This window comes from Melospiza georgiana, chromosome Z (assembly GCF_028018845.1).
Source record: "Melospiza georgiana isolate bMelGeo1 chromosome Z, bMelGeo1.pri, whole genome shotgun sequence".
NCBI lineage: Eukaryota > Metazoa > Chordata > Aves > Passeriformes > Passerellidae > Melospiza > Melospiza georgiana.
The window spans coordinates 13,584,546-13,606,306 of NC_080465.1; the positions used below are offsets into that span (position 1 = coordinate 13,584,546).

Sequence of the window (21,761 nt, forward strand, 5' to 3'; positions counted from 1 at the left end):
GATTATAGGGACTATCTCCATCAGGTTGTGCAGCAGTTTTGGTGGCTTCTCTCTGTTTCAGTACAAATAATTAATACTAATTATAACAGAGTCACCAAGACAGAGTTGCTGGTTCCATTCAGTTAATTTTGTCCTTAAAAATAAATCTTCTCTTGAATAAAATCTGTGTGTTTTGGTAAAGTGGCACTCTGTCCATATAATCACATGGTGTTTTTTAAGTGTCAATATTAGTGCAAGCTAATTCAGTGCCCTTGTGTGTGAAGAGGATAGATTGGAAAATTGCCCATGGCACAGTCAGGGAATGGGATTCCCTCTCTGTTGAAGCAAAGTGGCATCAGTACTCCCAAGCAGGTGGCCAGAAGAGCGATTTTTTTGTAGTTCAATATATATTCCCACTCTGACTCTTGAAGTAGGAGTGAAAGATAGACAAGTGCTTAGCTGGGCAAGAGTCGCAGATCTCCCAGCTCATCTGAGTTGAAGGGAATTGAATCAAGGAGAAAAGTGACTTCTGGTGCAAGGGAGTCCTATGAGAAGAGAACAAGATGAATACTTGCAGGTTTTCCCAGTCTGAGGAGATATAGAGAAGCACCAGGCAGACAACAAATTGCAAGTGGATGAAGTATCAGTTCTTCACAGCACTCATGCTGAACATGGGGTTTAGGCTCCAGCCTGCTTAGCTGGTCCACCAGGGAGTCTTCATACCAGTTACAAGTCAGTGTCTGGAAGCAACCAACATGTCACCTAGTCTACAATAAATAAAAACTCAACAGGCAAAAGTAAACTTGGGGAGCACACAGAAAAGCTCAGTTTTGTTAGTTTTTTGAGGTTTGCTGCAGCCCACTACAAGAGTTCCAAGTCAGAACTACCACAATCCAAACATGAGTCTGCTGTCCCTGTAATTCAGAACAGAGAGGATCATAGCCTACAAAGATCAGGAGCTAGGCAAACTTCAGGGCTAGGCAAAGTACAGGTTTTGCACAAGGGTGACAGACAACCATATGATTTAGAAATGAAGGTAGGTCCAGGCTTTCCCAGAAAATGAATGAGCCAGCACCTGTGGTTTGGTGTTCATCCATTAATGTCATTTGTGCAGAGATGTGATGTAAAGAGCTTTATATCCGCATCAGACCATACCAGACCTGAAGACAAATCTGAATTGCCTCCATAACATTAACCTCAAAGACAATCCAACCTCAACCTTGACAAATTCTCAGACCTGAAAGATCAGCTTCAGCCAAAAAAGATGAGCACATTCAGGCCTCCAGACATTAACTTCCCTCTTATCTGATATTTAGATTTAAAAATAAGTTGTCTGTGGAGAATGGTTGCTGTAGCGGCCCTTGTAAGTTCTGTCTTGAAGGGTTTAGTCAGTCTCAAAGATTACATTTGCTTTGTGCTGGACTCAACTGGGCTGAGCTTGACCAAGACCAGTTTTATACCTGCAGAAATGAATGGGGTGGGTGTGGGTGCGTGTGTGTGTTCATGTATGTGCTGAAAACATCCCCTGACACAACAAATATTGGCTTAAGTTTATGAAAAAATATTTGGTATTAATTCTAAACAGTGTATCCTTTTGTTAGTATTTGCCCTTGGCTTTTTCAATTTTATCAAATCTCCAGTTGACTGAGACAGGACTCACTTTTTTTTTGTTGGCAATATAATGGGATTCCCTCTCTATTGAAGAAAAGTGGCATCAGTACTCCCTAGCAGGTGGTCAGAAGATTGAGTTGTTTGTAGTTCAATATATATTCCCACTCTGACTCTTGAAGTAGGAGTCAAAGACAGACAAGTGCTTAGCTGGGCACAAGTATCCTAGAATGTGGCAAGAACAGGGCAATGGTGAAAAACTTCTGATGTCTTATGTCAAAAAACTGGGCTCACACCCTACAGTTTACAAAATCTGGTAAACCTTCAGCTGTACAATACTGCCTGCTCTGAAAGCAACAGCTGGAGTCCTGGCCCCACTGCAATCAAAGGGAGTGTTGTTTCTGATTTCCTGGGACCAGAATACACAATGAATCTCTCTGTGTAAATCTTTGCAGGCCTGGATCCTAAAAAATTTACGTGAAAAGATGTACTACTTTCAATAAGCCATAAATTTAAATCAATATATTAATATTAAAAATACCAGCTTTCCATGAAGTTAAGTTTAAAGGAAAAATCTATTCTGTTGCCAGAAAGTCCTGAATATATTGTAAAGCTCCCCAATATTTATAATTCTGTTATTACTGTCACTGTAATCAATCCCATCCATTTCCCTTAGTAAAGAGATGTAAGACTTCAGTCTGGATAGCAAATATTTATGAAAGACATATTAAAAGAAAGAACTTCCAGCTGACCCATGAGGGACAGCATACTGAAGTTATGCAGAAAGGATTACTTGGTATTTGTTTACATCTTTAAACTCTGCCTACATATATTTTAGCCTGTGTGACTCCTTGACTCACCTTCAAGAGTTTGCACAGCCCACTGTGCATACCTAGCTTTGATATTAGCAAGCTTAAACTCCAAAGTTTTTGAAATACAAATCATCCAAAGAAAACTTACATTGACATTTGGATTAGTTCCTATTACCAGCAAGGCTATGTGGTTCAGCTCAATTAGTTCTTCTTTTACAGTTCCTATTTTCGATTTCTACCTGAATCAAAACTGTCGTTTATACAGTATTGTGAGTTAATGTATGGCAAGATAGAGGTCAATGTAGTCTGAACTGAAAGGTTTATAGATTTTAAGTTAAACTAGATTAACATCTAGCAAAATGGGTGAGGAATGACAGGGTGATGTATTATACATCAGAGTGGAGCTGCTGGTATAAGTGAACTCGTGGGGTTATATGGTAAATAAAAATACCAGAACTGTTCCCAGAAATTGTTTAATCAAAAACTATTACTATCATGAAAATTACCACATTTTTGAAATAATGTGTATTTCTGTCAGACTATACTTTTTGTTTTCAGATCAAGTGATAAATCCAATGTGGTTATACACGTGAGCCTTGGCTTGGCAGCTGACATAATGTAAAGTTAGGCCCCCCTCAAGAATCATAACTAATTTAATGGCAACATGATTATGCTAACAGCAAAGTGATAGAATCTTGCAAAGTGATAGAAATAGCATGTGTGCCTTGTGCAACTTACCTGGTACACTGGACTTTACTGAAGTACCAAGCATCCTAAGTATTTGTGGAATATCTTTTATTATGTCCAGGCAGTAGGTGAAAAATTGAATGGAAATGGTCTTTAGCAATTGAAGTGAAAAAGATGCTATAAGCTATATTTTGGCACTTAATGTGTATTTTAAAAAATCAGCATTATATCACAGCAGAGAAGTGCTATTCTTATTATATGAAAAATGAGGAACTAAGACAGGAGACAATGAAGTGACTGCCTACAATGTGGTAGCTCAGCCATTTCCTTAGAAAAAAGAGCTTTCTGATGCCAGTATGCTTCTTCACAGTTACTATGCCTGTACATTTAACCTGCACAGGACAAGTCATAAACTGAAGAGCTACCAGACAGGTAACTCTGTTTCACAGCAGCGAGGAGCCCTCTCAAAAAACCCTTCAGGGCGCTTCAGTGCCCAAGGTGGGAATGATTACAGCCCCCATACCTCCTGTATGTACAATTATTACCGATGTATCCCATCAGCAAAAGTTCTGTGTACAACACACTAGCAACCACCATGAGGGAAGCTTCTTCTGCCCTTCAGGTGTGCACCACTGGCACTGAGAGCTGTTTGCTACAGAGGCAGTACTTGTTGTGTTTTAGACCAGGCTGTTTTCAGGGTGTGCTAAAGCCAAGGAAAGATGACCTGTCCTTGCTTTATGTCGATGCACTGGTACAGGAAATGCCATGGCTTTACACAGGAGAAGCATGACTGCTCCCATCATGGATGCCTCTTTTACTGCTTCCTTGCATAACCAGTGTTCTGACAATGTTTTTAGAGGGCAGAAAAATATCTCCACGAGAACACAAATGTCTTGTCTTCCTTTCTCTTTTGCTTTGCTTTTTCCAACTTCTGCAATATTCTGGTCTCTCAGTCTCAATTAATGTACAATTTTCCAGTAAGGATTTTCCTAATCACTGATTTTTAATGGGAGCACCCTGAACAAAAGGAGGTGTGGCAATCAATATGCCTTAAACCATAGTAGACAGATGTAATTACATAGCAGCAAATGCAAAATAATATCCCATTTTACTAGGATGGGATACAGGATAGGATATATCTTTTAATTTTATAGCCAAAATAAAATAAAATATTATAAACCAGAAGCTATTGGTACTGGTTCATTGAAAAGGAGAAGACAAAGGGAGACTATGTGTTAACCCGTTAGTCTCTCAGCATTGTTTCTCAGATTACCCAATGCTAGACAGAAGCCAAAAGGCGCCTAGACAGAACAAAATGCAGAAATAGTGAACCGCTAGCTTCCAGTGCTCTTTCTCCAAGTATTCACTTACACAATGAATATACTTCCCATTCTAACTCTAAGAAGAGTTGGGTACCCTGCAGCAACCTTTATAGAAACTCAAAAAGAGACCAACCCCAGAGTGAGGGAACAAGAATTCATAGTCCCATTCAACTTAGGTTGCACAGAACAAGCCTCTGCTTGTGCCTCCATCTGTTCATTTCTATTACATATATATACAAAGCCTTAGGCCAGGCACTGTTTTTCAATTACATTTTTATTATGCAGGAAACATCTCTGCTCATTCTGCTCATTAAATCTACTGGGTTTTTAAAGTGTAAGCTTTGGGATAGCACCAAAATATTCATATGATAATCCCAGCTAAAAAAAAAAAAAAAAAAAAAAAAAAAAAACCAAAACAAAACAAAAAAAAAACCCTCAAACATCTATTTGAAGTCAACTATTCACCTCCTTCTGCAAAACACAGGAAAGCAAATTCAGCCCTGATACAAATATGCAAACATCTCACTGACTTCAATGGCCATTCAGCTTAGCTGTGTCAAATCTGAATTAGGCCTTAGGTCTCAAACTGTCTTGTCTGCTCTTGCCATCTGTCTTCCTTTGCTAACCTAATTCCTGATTAAATAGTGTGTCCTTATTGAGTGTGAACCTATCCTGCTGATCCTTTCTCTGTAACAAACACTGCTAGAGGCTAAAATTCCTGAAAGTTATGACTACTTTGACTGCCTCTGTCTCTAGATACTATGAGAGCTTCTTTTAAGGTGATCTGAAATTCAGACTGTGAATTAAAAATTCCTGAGCATTCAATCTTTTCACTGTCATATCTTAGACATTTAAAATAACTAATCTGTTTAACAAACCATAATTTATAACAGTTCAGGTCTTGGGTTCACTGTCTGTTCTCCTTAGAGGTTTCTCAACTGGCAGCACTAATCATGGTAGCTCACACACTGTGTAGATGATGAGGGTGTTATGCAGAAGAAAAACAAACAAAACAAGCAAACAAGAGCAACAACAACAAAAATCCCAGACAGACAAATGTCTCCATGTTAACAAACCAATGGATAATCGATTTAGAAAATTTATTCAATGGACAAGGCAGAGACATGTACAGTGACGTCCCTGGTCTAGTGATTGTGATGCTGGAGGAAGTACAGGGGATACAGACCGGTACAGGGCTTCTCCCTATGTGAAGCTTCTTCCTGCTGCTGTCAAAACCAATTTTTCCAGTCCAGTAGGGCATTTCTTGTGTTCTTAGAAACTCCCTTTTACTCATGCTGTTCTCAGAAAATAAATGTGGAAAATACAAGCAACATACCTGTACTGTTAAAAGAAATTAAGCATGATGGTTATTTTTATCTGTTACTTGGTACACATTGTAAAGAGACTATTTGAATAGCCTGAATAAAGGAAGAGGCAGTCAGTAACAAACTTGCTTTAAACTCAGGCTGAACTATTCACAAATTAAGAGCTGCTGAGGACCAAGTAATTTCATTGTCATTTAAAGAGGAGAGAAAATAAAAAAGAGAAAAAACAACGAACAAATGAAACCCAAAATCACCAAAGGCCATATCTCTTCTTTTTTCATTATGCTGCACAATATCATGTTCCATGCAAGGCTTGATATTAAAGTACAGTGGTTCTTTCAAAAAGAGGCTTTCTAATACACTTCTAATTTCTAAAAATCTCACAAGAAATGTAACTCGCTATATTTCATCAGGAATGGTTAAATAAGCAGCCTGACATTTGGGGGCTTACCCTGAAACCTGAAACTTTCTGCTCTTTGTTTTCAGAGCTAGAATCTCTGTCTAGAGGGCAGGCTGCCTCTTTAAGGTGTTATTTTAAAATCTTATAAAAGTAAGTAATAACTCTAGCCCTGAAGCAATAAGTATTTGAGTTACAGGTAACACAAAAGGTAATTGAAACCCTGATGTAATTTTATGCCTTCTTCATGCTCTATTCCACTGCTATTATGGGTTTATTGTCAAGATGGGAGCTGCACAAAATGATTATTGCTACCCTGGTACAGGCTCTGTGCTGCTTTTTTCCTCAAGATGGTAGCTAATTCTCTTAGGAAGACACTCTACTCAATTAACACTATTTGGTGTTCATGCTAAGGCGAAAGGGAGAGAACAAAAGAAACAGGACAGGTAAAGAGAGATGCAAGTACGCTACAAAATCTACATTTTAAAGGGACGTGAGTTTTGCTTATTACAGCTTTAGAATGTCCCCAGTTAGGCTTAGGGCTCGAGCTCTGGAAAAACTCCATAGTTACAAATACTGTTCATGCGTCAGCTTCCACTTTGTGCAGCCTGCACAGATGGTCTGCCTCATGAGGCAGGGGAGCCTTGCACATCATGGCCTGCCTTACACGTGACTTCTGCCCCAGCAGGCAATGCGGGTGCTGGAAACTAAAGTAATGTGACTCCAAAAAACTTGAAACAAAGCATAGCTATCCAAAGTGAAGCATCAGCCTTTAGTGTGTTTTGATGTACTCTGGAATGCAAGTGCTTAAAGGCTTTCATTGCCTCAGGAATATTTTTAATTTTGAATTTAGACAATGCATGTTACAGGACAGATAAACAGCTGAGAGAGAACAAGTAGAACTGAGGTGATAATTTCCACAAGCTGGCAGGAGAAAAACAGATTTTTCCTCCTGACTTTGGATTGTGCCATAGATGTTTGTTCTACACTTGAGGAGCCATGTTTAGCATACCACAGACACAAGAGTCATAGTTTTTGAATTGCACCAGCAGGGCACATTTTAAGGAGCACCTGTTGTGACTTTGAAGAAGTGAAAGAGGACCAAGCCCTGTGGGAATGGCTGGCCTATGCTCCTTTAGGAAGTGCAGGGAAAAAGCATCCCTTTAATCTCCCGTATGTTTGCTTATCTAGAGGCTTAGAGGTTTTACTAATGTGCAGGGTTTCTGTTTCTGAATGAAATTTTTACATGAGTTCTCAAAGCATGGGGCAATCTGGGAAGTTATATCCAGTTAGCCCATCTCTCTGCAGCAGGACTTAAAAGTAACAGAAGGGTTAGAATGTAGGGAGCTCACAGTTGGCAATGGTACAGGTGATAGCCTCTGCATAAAAATCAAGGGACAAACAAATAATGTGGATGTCAATGTGGGAATCTTCTATAGACCTACTAGCCAGGACAATAATGCCAACGAATTCTTTGAGGAACTAAGGGCCAATTCCAAGTCAACTGCTTTTGTCCTTTCATGGGGACTTCAACTCGCCAGAAGTTAACTGAGAGGACCACACAGCTAGTACAACCCAGGTTGGAGGATTCCTAAAAAACCGGAATGACAACTGTCTGGAGCAGGTCCTAGGGAAAACAATTCAAAGTTGCCCTCCTGCATCTGCTGCTTTTCAACAGAGAGGATCTCGTGAGCAAAGTGGAGATGAGTGGCCATCTTGGCCACAGCAATGACAGAGCAGTTGTTGTCAGGAGGAAAAGTGCCAGCAAAACCTCAGCTCTGGACATGAAGAGAACAAACTTCAGGCTGCTCAGGGAAATAGTGAGTAAAGTCCCCTGGGAAAATGATTTTGCAGCACCCGGGTCCATCAGTGCTGGTCAAACATCACCACCTAAGGGCATAGGAGCAGGCAATTCCCAATTGCTGGAAGTCAAGCAGAAAAGGCAGAAGGCCAGCTTGACTGAACAAGAAATGGGGCAAAAAAGGAATGTATATACGCAGTGGAAGAAAAGTCAGGCCATATGAGAAAAACAGAGAGATGTTGATTGCCACTGTAGGGAGAAAATTGTATGCCAAAGCTCAACTGGAGTTGAAGCTTGCCAGAAATGTTGGGGGAAATAAAAAGAGTTTTATCAAATACATTAATGGCAAAAGGCAGTGAAGAAATAACATTGGCCCATTACAGGATGAGAATGGTCACCTCACCAACAGTGACATAGACAAGGCAGAGGTATTTAATGCATTCTTTGCCTCTGTATTCAACATGGTTGAAGGACCAAGAGGGTCTCCATGTCTGGAGGACCATGACTGCGAAAATGCTGAACTTCCAGTCAAACCTGAAATTGTGCAGGATCTGCGGCTCCGGCTGGATCCCTACAAATCTAGGGGCATTCATCCAAGAATCCTCAGAGTGCTGGCTGATGTAATTTCAAGTTCTCTCTTGTTGATTTTTGAGCAGCCTTGGACATTCAGAGGAATCCCAGCTGAGCAGAGTTGATGAATGTTGTTCCAATTATCAAGAAGGCCAAGAAAGAGGACCCCAGAAACTACAGACCTGTCAGTCTCACTTCAATGTCTGGTAAAGTTCTGGAGAAGATTATTCTGGGAAGTATTGAAAAAACACCTGAAGAACAGGGTTTTCAGGTCGCAGTCCCTGGTCACAGCCTGCACGACTTCATGCAGGGAAAGTCCTGCTTATCAAACCTGATTTCCTTTCATGATAAGATAACCCACCTAGCTGATCAAGGGAAGCCAGTTGATGCAATCTCTCTGGATTTCAGTAAAGCCTTTGATGCTGTTTCTTACAGGATCCTTCTGGACAAACTGTCCAGAAAACGTGGCTGGATAAACACATTATGCCAGGGGTGAGCAACTGGTTCAGGGGCCAGGCAGAAGGGTCACAGTGAATGGGGTGACCCCAGACTGGTGACCTGTCACTGGGGGTTCCACAGGGCTCCATGCTCAGCTCTGTGCTCTTTGTCTTCACAAATGCCTTGGACACGGGACTGGAAGGGTTACTAAGTAAGGCCACAGATGATACAAAACTGGGAGGAGCAGCTGACTCCCTCAAAGGCCAGAAGGCCCTGCAGACACACCTTGACAATGAGAGGGCTGGGCAGGCACCAACTGCATGAAATTCAGCAAGGGCAAGTGCTGGGTTCTGACCTGGGATGGGGCAACCCTGGATGTACAGACAGACAGATGAATGACAGGCTGGAAAACAGAAATGAGTGCAGGAAAGGGACCCGGGGATCCTGGTTGAAGTTGAACATGAGCCAGCAGTGCCCTGGCAGCCAGGAGGGCCCCCATGTCCTGGGGGGCATCGGGCACAGCATCACAGCCAGGCAAGGGAGGGGATTGTCCTGCTCTGCTCTGCACTGGGGCAGCCTCACCTCGAGTGCTGGGGGCAGTTCTGGGTGCCACAATATAAGAAATACATATATATTGAGCTGTTAGAGAGTGTCCAAAGGATGGCCATGAGGATGGTGAAGGGCCTTGAGGGGAAGTCCTGTGAGGAGTGGCTGAGGTGACTTGGTGTGTTCAGCCTGGAGAAGAGGAGACTGAGGGGAAATCTCACTGCGTCTTCCTTGTGAGGAAAGGAGGAGGGGCAGGCAGTGATCTCTTCTCTGTGGCGACCAGTGACAGGACCCAAGGGAATGGCCTGAAGCTGTGTCAGAGGAGGTTTAGGTTGGATAAAATTGATCACCAGGGTGTTTGGGCACTGGAACAGGCTCCCAGGAAACTGGTCACAGCACCAGTCTGACAGAGTTCAAGAAGTCTGGACAATGCTCTCAGGCATGTGATACGACTCTTGGGAATGGAGCTGTGCAGGGCCAGGAGTTGGATTCAATGATCCTTGAGGATCCCTTTAACTCAGCTTATTCTGTGATTCTGTGAAGTGTTGGTTGTTTAGGGCATTATATTTCTCACAATGTCCTAAGTATTGTCTGCAAGGTGAAGGATGTTTCATAATTTGACATTATACATTAACTCCGTCCTGAAATATTAAACCTTTTAGGTGAAAATCATAGCTCAATATCATGAAACCAAAATCATAATTTATTCTCTTTTTAGTTTGGCTTTTTCTTTTAAAGAACTCGATATCTTCCTCTAGGAGTCAAGAAATCCTTGACTGAACTCTCTAAAGCATATGGCTTTAATAAGAAACATCACTAGAGTTTTGACCATGCCTCTTTTGAATGTTGTGGCTGGGAAATGAAACATTTCACTAGCTATTTTAACTGGGCAGTTGATCTGTGAATGACTGAGAAGGATATACCATATCTGGCGATTTTGTTTGCTAGTGAAAACAAGTAATACTTTGAAAGCAAACATTATAATTTTTTCCAATTATATATAATTTTCTAAGATTATCCACAGAGTCCAGGGGTTGATGCATCTTCTCTAATTGAACAGTAACTTACTCTATAAGTACCCCCTCTGAAATAATTGAAACTGATTACCACGTGGCACAGCTAAGCTTAGGTAAAGACATGTATCTTCATCCTTTAATGTCTGGATCTTATCTCTGATGTCCTTTTGTCAAAAGTCAGATTACATTAACCTTACATCATTGGTGATTTTAGTTTGATTACACATTTACTAACTCTGTTCAGTGCTCTGCATCTAGATAGTAGATCTACCCTCAACTTCAGGTAAACTAATACATGGCCTGAAAGGGTACACTCTCTTGGATTGCATGACTTTCCAGGATTTTATGGCTCATGCCATGATGACACCAATTGACCTGCACCTTTCAGCTCTCATGTGCCAGGACTAGCAAGATTTGACTCTACCATTGCAGAATTTACAGGTTTTGCGTTAACATGTGTGTCTAGTACAAATGTAGGATTGGATGGGACACTTTCATACCTTGACCACAACAGAAAACAGTGACAAGGCATTAATTAATACTGTTTTATCAAGCAAAACTGGTAGTTTGACTTTGCCATTAAATATTGATGCAAATTTTTCTGTCAGAAAAGTTGCACATTTCTTCAAAACAACTGACAGTTGTTCCCCTTAACTCAAAAGTATGCAAAACTGGAGACACAGATAGTCTGGGCTTTGTCTGGCTCATTGCAGTCTGGCCCTTAACCACTACAAAATAATTGGGCATACAAACCCACTCTCAGTGTTGTCAGGGGTCTTCCTGTTGCTTTGTCAAAAACTGAACTAGTTCTTCATGGTTTTGTGCTATAAACCTCCTTATTTTAGTAGTTAAACTCATAGATAACATGTAAAAATCTGGAAATATGATATTTTTTACCAGCATGGAACCCAGCTGCTCAGAAAAAGTTATACCTGTTTATTTCTAAATCCACAGGTGGATGCATGCAGTTCATTCACTTGTAGTCACCTTCAGAGAGCCAGATATTTTTGCAAAATCTCCAAATGCAAACCAGATTCAAAATGTCACCTCCTAGGAGACCATGAGGTGTGAAAGGAAAATTGATGGCAGTAGTTTCTCTCATATACACTCTATTACCTGCAGCTAAATGTCAACAGAGTATGTTTGTCCCACTCCCTCTGCAGTTATGCCATCTGACATATATAAGGTTTTACCCTCTTGAGTCAAGCTGTTTTTTCACAGAAAAAAGCAGATAAGCATAACTGGAAAATCATCTAAAGACATAGCTGAAAAATTGAAATTGCTTTCCTGCCATTCCCAGGAGGTGCCCTGCAAAGACACAGACATTTACTTCCACAGTGCTATTCGATACTAGTGGGGAATGTCCTGTCTGCTGCTAAACGTGAACAAAGAGAAAAGTAGGTTTAACTGCACATGTCACTTTTGACCATTGCAGATGCATCCACATCATCTTCTGCATATGTATGGAGTATTCCCAACCACTGGTAGATGCAACGGCAGGTCTAATTCAGGAAATTTAAAAAATAATCATAAAAATATGCCTTGTCTGCATCAGTGTAGGAAAGATGAGCATGAGGAAGAGAGGAGATAAGTTGTCTGACTCAGCAGCTGAGGGAATTTGACATAGCTTTTGCAGTCCTTTCTGTTGGCTTTGATGAGAAGGTTAGAACCTCCTCTTTGTGGTTATTTACACACATGCATTTCTTGGGGCCAAGAAATCCTTTATACAGGTGGAAACACCATTAGTACTACAACCTATCCCCTCCCCTGCACTACAGATGCACTTTCTGTGCTGCTTCTGTAAGTGATGGTTTTTCTTTCTCCTCACAGAGAATGGTTATGAGTAGCAGTTAATCTTTCTGCTACCTTCTGCTTTCTTTCTGTGGTTAGGTTTAAAATGTCATGATTAAAAAGAACTTACATTACATCACTTGTGCTTCCTTGCTTCATATCATTCATGGAGTTCTCTGCTAATTTAAACTCTTGTTCAAGGCAACAAATTCATCATTTGGCTGCACTTCTGTCACATACAGGAAATAAATCTAGATGAAGTTGGGAGGCTATCTGTTCTTTTAACAATAGAATATCACTCTTCTTACCTGGTAATTCCAAATAAGGGAATGTTCTCCAAGGCAAATTATTACAAGCCAGAGAAACAGAATTCACAAGTTTTTTCCCTTATTCATGTCTCCAAATTCATGACAGAGTTTTAGCTTATGTTTTGCAAACATTTTCTCTGTCAAAAATTTTAGTGGTTCCCTCTCACTTCCATCAAAAGTTCCTCATTATGATCAAGATTGCTGGGACTGGGAGCTATTTTCGAAGCAACATTGCAATCTTACTCTCTTAGAATAGCTTTAATCTTAGGGCTGGTCTATACTTAAGGTTTCTTTCCAAAATATATGTAGATTATGGTTCTGAGGGCATTTTGATTGCTTTGTAGCAGAAATTATGAACTTCATTGCACAGTTGCAGCTATTTGTGGTACTAGAACTAACTATTAAATGGTTTTTCCCCACAGAGCTAAATCTATGAGAAAATGCACAAAGATCTGAATCAACAATAGTTCATCACAGTTGGTCACTAGGAGCTATGTTGGTAGGTAGAAATTCCTTGTTAAAACGAGTAAAAGACAGGTATTGAGACTAGTATTGCATGACCATGTAGTGAATAGCTGAACATATAACTGGTCTTCCAAGCCACCATCACTTCCCCCACAACTGAAACATGCAAAAACTATGTCAAGAGTATGGTGAGACTGAACTAGTTCAAATCACAACTGAAAGCCTGAATTGAAGAGAGACAATCCATCTCAGTGATGGAGATCTGCACAATGGGTTCAATTGGTCTGCCTGCAACCACTGATGAAAGTCTTCTTAGATATTTTCCAAACTGGTGCCAGACATCTGCATCTAAAATATACACCTGAATTTTGGAGATTGACACTTCGACATTTATTCTTAGGTGCAGCATAGTATTTCTGGCATGCTCACAAACCAACCAGCACTCTGAGTGATGTCACCAGCCAAGCCTCCTTTTCCTTGAGGCAAAAGTAAGTGTGATTTCCCTCCTGCTAGTAAAAGCAGGGAGATTTTTGTTGTATTTGTATTTAAGTACAAAATACATCACAGTGTGAAAGCTGAAAAAAGGGGAACCATTTAGAAAGAAAAAGCCAATCAGCAAAAGAGAATTGTGCTATTAGCTCTATAACCTGGGCATTCAACCCAGTTAATAACATGACTATCAGATGCAGAAAAACACATTATGTAAGCTGCTGCACTTCAGACAATTGCAATGAGACACATAAAAAAGAAGTGGCACCTACAGCACTCTCTGCAACAGTTTTTCTAAGACTGAAGATTTTATGAAGTAGAGTATAAAATTTTTCTTAACTCTTTGAGCCCTCAAAACATGATTTAAAGGGTAAGAAATTTTCCCTGCTGTTGTTTCAAAATATAGCAAGCATGCAATGCCTCAGCGTATCATTAAAGTGCAAAAAAACAGATAAATGAGTGGTTTTCTTTGCCACTGAAGTTATGCCTTTTTCTTCCTGCTGCTATGTGATCTCTCCCAGTCTGAACACCAGGAAACCACCAAGCCTTTTAGTGGTTTAATAAATAAATGTGTCAGCAGTTTTGCTAGAAGATTTTTCCTAGACTGTGTCCTTTTTTTCCTCCCTCTCCTTCTTTAAGGATTTTATTTTTCTAAAGATCTTCTATTAATCACAGGAATCACTGGTGACAAACTCTGCTGTGTAGTGTAACATGGTGTCTGCCTGCTGGCTGAGCTTGGCACTGCCAAGACATTAACATGAGGACATAGTCAATCTTTCCTTTTAATGACAAGTCCTGGGTAGCTGAAAGAAAGCAGACTGAGATACAGCAGGAATTCCTGTGATTCAACTCAAGTGAAAATAGTTGCTGTAATAAATTCCCTCCTTGGCCTGTTCAAGACCAAGTTAAATGATGATGCAGGATTTACGTGGTTTGAGATGACCTGCTCCCTTCCAGTCTGAACAGGGCAGGAGGCACGCTGGTGAGCAGCAGACTGGCCAAGAGATCAGGGATACAAGCACCCTGCAGAAGGGAGAAAGGAACAATCTAGGAATAATACTTTGTGCTTTTGGGACACGTATACAATGTTCCTTGGCTTCGAAAAGGACTAGAAGTGTTCTCCACAAACAAACTGTCTCAGTGAAAAAGAATAAACTGATCCGTCTGCATTCTGGCAGAAGGCTGATTTGGTCAGACAAAAATTACTATCGTGGGAGAACTGAAGAAAGGTTGATTTAGTTTTCCTGGTGAATACTCTTAAGTACTTTATCTGCCTTTTCCTCAGAGGAGACACATATTTGCACTAAATTGTTCTCTGATTCATCTTCTCTTGCACTACAACCTGCTCCTTTACTGAACTAATTTCTTTGACAAGAGGATGTAGGCTGCCAGATTTTGGATTGATAGAGACTGCACCAGTGTTAATGGCTGTATGGCGTAGGCTTGGAGTTGTTTCCTGACAGCTTAATAGCACAGCAATGGAGTCTGTATGCTGAAAACACGGAGCTCTCTGTCGCTAAAACAAGTATCAAAACTGAGATCCTAAGATCTGTAGATCCTGGGTTTTCTAAAGGAGTTTTGGGTCATTGCAGAGCGTTTACATACTTTAGTAGCTGAATTGCACCTTTAAGTTTCCTTTCTCTGTCTAGCTTCTGTGGAAGTAGAACAGAAACTCAAAGTGTTTGGGAGACTGAGACTGCTGGAGCAAGGACTCTTGAGATGAGTGTGGTGCCCACAGGCCAAAGCCAGCCCAATCAGAGGTGCTTCCCTGTGGTCACAGTGCTAACCATGAAGAACTGTGATTCAGGAACAGGCAGATAAAATCTTCCCTTGTTTGTTGAGAGCAATGAGTAGGTGTGCACAGCAGTTTTCCAGATTCCTCATCAGTACCTTTCTTTTCCATCCACATTTTGCACATTCACTGCCAAATAAATCACCAGGAACTACTGGACTTTTACTCAAATTTCATCCTTCCTGTCTTGACAATATCTGTTCCTTTCTCTACTAGCTGATGCTGATGAGAGCCCAAACTCATTCTAATTATCTGTACCTTGATTTCTCTCCCAAATCTGCATGTATATGTCTCTTAAGGAAAAAAATTTAGCTCAGCTTCATTCCTGTAATATTATTTGGCCCTCTTTATTGCAAACCTCCTGCCATCTATCAAACTCTATTCACAGTTGAAATGAACAGTAAATAAAAGGAAACAAAGAAGTCAGCACAGTGCTGCACAGACGTGGAGCTAGCATGCACAGAGATGGATGAAAAGCCACTGAGCCCCAAGAGTGCTGATGGAGCTGCCCTGCAGCTGTTCTGCTTGAGTTACTTCATCACTGCTGTACAGATGATTATAAATGTAAAAACTTAGCTGTGATAATGGCAGCAGGAGCTGGTACTATCTAGGCCTTTATAAAATGTCCATGAATGTGAACATGCTTGGATATTTTTTTTTAATCTAAGGGTGATTATGAAGTTGCCATGTCCTTAATGTAAATCAAGTCTGAGGTCAATGCTATAGCACGTATGGCCTGTCACTAAAAACAGTGGGGGATGAAGTCTACTCATGATACTTATTTATTTTGTGAGGTGTGTAGAAAATATATAATTTCCTTATGCATGTTAATTTCTAGGCCTCAGACTTTCATGACCTTTTTCTAGAAAGGTACATTTTCAATCACTGTAATACTCTTTCCTTAATCTTTCAAGTGTTGCCATATCAATGGGGAATATATCTTACAAGTGGAGATCTTAAGACAATACCAGAGCCTTCCAAGGGGTATGCAGAATGCTAGTTGTGGCACAAGTGTGAAATTAGGTGACCCACATTTCCACTGAGCATCCCAGTCACCAGGCTACACTTTCTTGCTGGGCTTAGGCTGCACAGACATCAGCATTTCATCAGAGAGCAGTAGTATGGTTTTTAGTGAACTCATCTCTCTCTCCTCTACCACATTTGCAGTTGATTCAGATGTGGAGTGATTCACACCACAGATGCACTGTTGAGTTGCACGCAAGAGTGCTTTTGGAGGAAACCAAACCAGAAGTTCTGCTGCAGGGTCACATGGAACACTTCCCAAACCATAGCATAAACATAAATATTCAAATCAAGTAGTATTCCTTATGACAGTATGGTAACATTCACTCCAAGGAATTGGACTAAATCTAGCCTGACATTAAATCCTGGAAGTATTTATAATATAGACTTGGATATTTCAGCACCGACTGCTCCTATCCTCTGATCCAGTCCGACAGCTACAACATAATGCAGAGGCATCCATTCAAGGATAACATGCAAAGGCTTCACAGTTCCAAATACATTGCAGAAAAAGATGCACAGTAGCTAGGGTATGAAGGGAAGTTCTAGTGAAATGATAAAAAAAGGTACACAGATCTCTTTCACATCTGGTTTTGGAAAGCAAGAGAGCATATAGATATCAGTAGACAATAAAAGACCCATTATGCTGAAATGTTACATACAGTTATATAAAAAGAAGGAATCTTTCTTCCTGAGATTAGCATGAATAAAGCTATCAAAGAGAGCTGGAAAGATTAAAAAAAAACACAGAAAAAAAACCTCAGAGCAGAATAAACTAGTTGTTTTTTTCTGCAACATTACTTCCAAAGCAGCAATGCTATATGGGAACACCATAGAGCATAGAGATGAATGCAAAAAAGGGATTAATCCCGTGGTAAAGTCATAGGACTAGAGTTCTGACTTTGTAGAGTGTTTCAAAGTGTGGAGAACACAAGAAAAAAGGTCTCGATTCCATTCCTTCTCACGTTGGTTTTAATGCAATTCTCAAGGCTTCCTGAGGGCTATCTATTGGCTCTGTGGACTACACGGACAACATTGCTCAGCAGGTAGGAAAAGGAAGGACCAGCTCCAGAGAACCTGTGCTGGGAAAAGTTAAAAGCATTTTCAGGATTTTTATGGGCACATAAGACCCACTGGCACTTTTAAATATTCTTCTCCCAAAGCAAAAGAAGTCTAAATGAAGCTGCAACCTGCCAATATTGTTAGAAGAAAAGATGCAGGTCCTGTAGTGAAAGTCTGTCTCAACTGCACCTCAAGCTAACACTGTTAGCATGTGCCACTGTCCACTGGAGCAAAACATGCAAAGGGTATCTCTGAAACACAGATCCTTTTTGCATAAATAATCATAACACAACGGTGGTACATACATAAACAGGAGTGAGTTGAAGAGATACACTCAAGATTATAGACTCAAGTAGCAGCAGAGGGCATGAATAACTACCCTTGTATTAACCAAGAGCTTCAGAGCCATTTCAAGATGTATTATTACATGAGAGACCTATTTCAAATTTAGTAGGCATGCACTGAGCTGTGGTAGCATAAGGAACTTTATTCAGTGTGCTCCCAGTGTGAATGTGTACCTTCAGCAGAGCTACTGGAGATGATACACAAATCCTTACGCATCTTGCTTCTCTATGGAGGAGATCATGTAACCCCTATAATTTAATTTCACAACTTAGAACATATTCACTGATTTAATCTGACTCTAACTCAACATTATTTAATTATTGCCGTTGTTATGGAAATTCTGAAAGCAATCGAGCAGCTGCCTTAAACAAGATTGTCCATGAAAGTGAGATCAGTGGATATGTTCTTACCTTCTTTAAGGCCTAAGCTTGATACAGGAATAAAAGTGCAGAGGTTGTAGCAGACAGGCTGCTCATACCATTCCCTGTAAGCTGTGCTTGTGGCCTGACATGACCCAATAAGCAGTGGTAACTACTGCCTGCATGAAAAAACAGCATTCTCTAATAAGACATAACCTTAGTTAGGGGTCCAGATGCTCTTAATTGCCCTGCCCTGTGGATGCACAGAAGAGATGAAAAGTCCTCTGGCTTCTTCTAGAGACAGGACAAGCTCATAGAGGGTGTGACCACAGGCACACCTTCAGCGCAGCAACATGGGTGAACACCGAGTGTCTAGGGAGCTGCCTGGGGGTGACAAAGACCATCCCACCACCCCATGAGGAACCAGGGCAGCTCTGCCACTGGGAACCACCCTAGGGACAGGGATGGCTACTGAGCAGTCTGAAATGGAGTATGTTCTTCCTAAGCCATGGCACACTGCGTCAACACTAACCACCTACTGCAATTTCCCCAAAGAGCCAGCCGCCTCTACGCAGCACACAGAGCTGTCTACAGCTGGCAAAGATATTTGTCAGCCATGGTTTTGGAGCCTTTCTATGTTCTTTAACAACAATGACAAAAGACCAGGTTGGTGACAGAGCATGGTGGGTAGAAATGGATCCAATCAGAACAAAAAAACCTCTCAGCCATGCGTATTCTCCCATGGACAATAAATGTCTTTGGTTTTGTAGGTGCAGGAGGATTGGCTATGCTGCTGAGGGACCCGTCGGGACCATACTCCTGTGAAAGTTCTGAAGCCAAGGAGGATGCAGGGGTAAGTCTCCTCTCAGTGTGGCCTGGTGGGAGGCACAGGGATCTGCGCTGTCCGTAATTCTTGATGGACCCCACACTCAGTGGAGTGCATCCTATCTTCAGCTGCAAGGATGCTGTCATGCTGGGTGTAGTTTTGCACAGTAGACCCCATTGGTGTAAACTGTATTCTCTTGGCTTCCACATTCTTTTGAAATAGCTACAAGTCCAGTGCCACAGTTAGGATTAGGACAATTTTCAACAAAAGTGAATCTCTCGAAAAGTTTGGTTAAATAATCCTGGCAGCTCATGGAAGATGGTGTCAAACCAATGCTCTGTCCTTCCTCACTGTCAGTCAGTCTCCCAGACATCTTCCCTTGCACATTGTATTCTCTTCTTCTCAGGCTCCCCTACAAAGAGTGCTGCCTGTGAGCAGCTTGTGAGCATGAGGAGGGCAAGTGCCTGAGAAGCTTTGCCAAGTGATTTTCCTGGTAGCCTGGTATAGTGGGGTGGCACATGGAAACGCTGTTTTGCTGGAAAAGCTATGACAGGAACACTCCTTTTTCTTTGTCGTTCTCACTGTGGTCGTGTGCAGCTATGTATTTCCAACAGCAGCAAATGAAATTGTCAGTAAGATAAAGAGTGGAAAGGCAGTGAATGGGCAAGTGAGCTCCTGCAGGGCCAAGATATTCATCTTCATGGTGGCCTACATTGTTGAAGAAGTTTTTGTCTGAAGCCAAAAACAACCATGTTAAAAACTAGAGGTGTCTACAAAAATTTTACTCCAGGCATTTCTAAAGATGCCAACTTGAGTATACATAAGCCATATTAATACCAAAATTTATTTTAATCTTTCACACTTTAAAAATTAAATTAAACAGCAATCTAGGCTCTTAAATAGATTCATATGAGACTGATGAAGCATATTTCATACATCTGCTATAAAAGTAGACGTGATTGGAATTTTTTAATTACAGTTAGTTAAATTTCTTTAGAGAAGCATTTAAAGATAGAATGCAGTAAACTTGTGTCTTCTTCTGGTCTGTGAGTGAAAACTAGTGTGAGAAGCTCATATTAGCTACCTTTAAGATCTTAAAGGCCATGGTAAATAATCAGCTCAAGCCAGCATCTGCATAATTACTTTTTTTGAACGAGGAAAATGTAAACAAAAAACACATTTTGATTTTTCTTACAAGACTTACTTCTTTCTTTTACTAGCTAAAAAAAAATTATTTTCTCAAAATCCAGATTTCCTACAGGCTCTATTTTTTTTTATTTTCTACAGTGCTAATGTTTAAAAAATACCAAAACAAAACAGATCTACTAATAACAAATATGAATCTGACAACATGTACCATGTTCTAAATTAACAATTTAGAATGGATGGCATAACACAGAATTTCACACTCCTGAGTATCAGGACCAAATTTAAGGTTAAATCTATAAAAAGCAGGAAGTCAAAGCATCCTCAGAGACACCAATCAATAATTAACTACTTTTCATTAGGGAAATAATTTTTAACACAAGCAATAAAAGTAATGTCTAAATTGATAGTGCAAATAAGTCAAAATGAAACCCCTTCATGTTATAGTTAAATCAGATATTTAAATTATTCTGGTTGGAGCTGGAGCATGGACTTGCACAGGCATTCCCAGACATCGTGCCCTGGTTGCTATCAGTGCTCTGCTCAGTGTAGCTGCTTTGTGGCAGCTCCAAAGTCACAAGCAGCACCTCTCGGGCTGCTGGGAAAGCTCTCAGCTGGAGTTCAATCAGCCCGGAACACTCTCTAGCTTAAATTAAGGTCATACTTAAGGAAGAGGGGGAAAATGTTCGATGACTCTGGAATGCAATTTGTTTTAATAGCACAGTACCTCGAATGCTTGGGAGTGTAACATCACACAGAACAAAATCTGACTTAGCATTGTTTCCTCCTTGGCTTTGAAAAAGAGGTGTCATTTTTTCAATAAAGACCCCCTGCTGAAGGAAGAGGTTTAATGACATAATTTTGCAAAAGGGAGGCTGACTCAGTGTTGCTGCTAATGTAGCGTGAGCAGAATCAGCAAAATGCCAGCACAGGAACGTCAATAAAGTCCACAAGAGTATCCTTACCCACATGGAAAAAGGATTAATTTAGTCAGTGAAAATGACAAAGAGCTAAAATTTTCCTGTATTAAGTGCTAACAATTTGTGGAAGAGACAATCCTGTGTTTGAGGCAAAGATTATATAGAGCAGTTGGTTATAAACTCTTAGAAGTTTGCTGAGAGAGATATCCAAAATGATTGTCCTTTCTATTGTTGAAATGTCAAATGGGCAATGTTATTTGCATATAAGAAAATTATCAGTTCTAGATCCACTCCAAAAATAATCTATACACACCTAGTTGCAGTATTGTTTCAATAATATTTTCAATTAATAGAAACAAGAAAGTGAAATCCTCATATCTGTGTTATTTTCAACAAACAACTTATTCCAAGGGGAGGCCTGGGCCATCACAAAGTTTCCCTCCCTTTAATGAACTATTAAAAAAGACACAACAAGCTACACTTAGGTCCTGACTGTGCTATTGACTGTATGGTTCAAATAAATGGTAGCTAGTGTAGCTTTCAATTAAGTGTAGAAAATTCTTACATCAAATAGATAATGATATTCATAGCCAGTGAAGAAAGGATATGGATCGGTAAACAAGCGCTACACTTGGAATACTCTCCATCACCAGAGGGGGAATTTGTAGTCCTCCCTAAGAGACATTCCATGTAACATGCTCTGAACAAGCCAAATTAGACCTATTGTTGAACAA

General features: G+C 40.5%; 1 protein-coding gene across 4 annotated transcripts in view; it reads left to right on the forward strand.

Annotated features, from left to right (window-relative positions):
• The window catches only part of PALM2AKAP2 (PALM2 and AKAP2 fusion), a 267,455-nt gene that overhangs the window by 143,662 nt on the left and 102,032 nt on the right, over positions 1-21,761 (forward strand). For all 4 annotated transcript variants that reach the window (XM_058043266.1, XM_058043271.1, XM_058043267.1 and 1 more), the window contains one exon: positions 18,906-18,988. In XM_058043266.1, the coding sequence (XP_057899249.1) occupies positions 18,906-18,988 (83 nt within the window). The remainder of the gene's footprint in view (positions 1-18,905; positions 18,989-21,761) is intronic.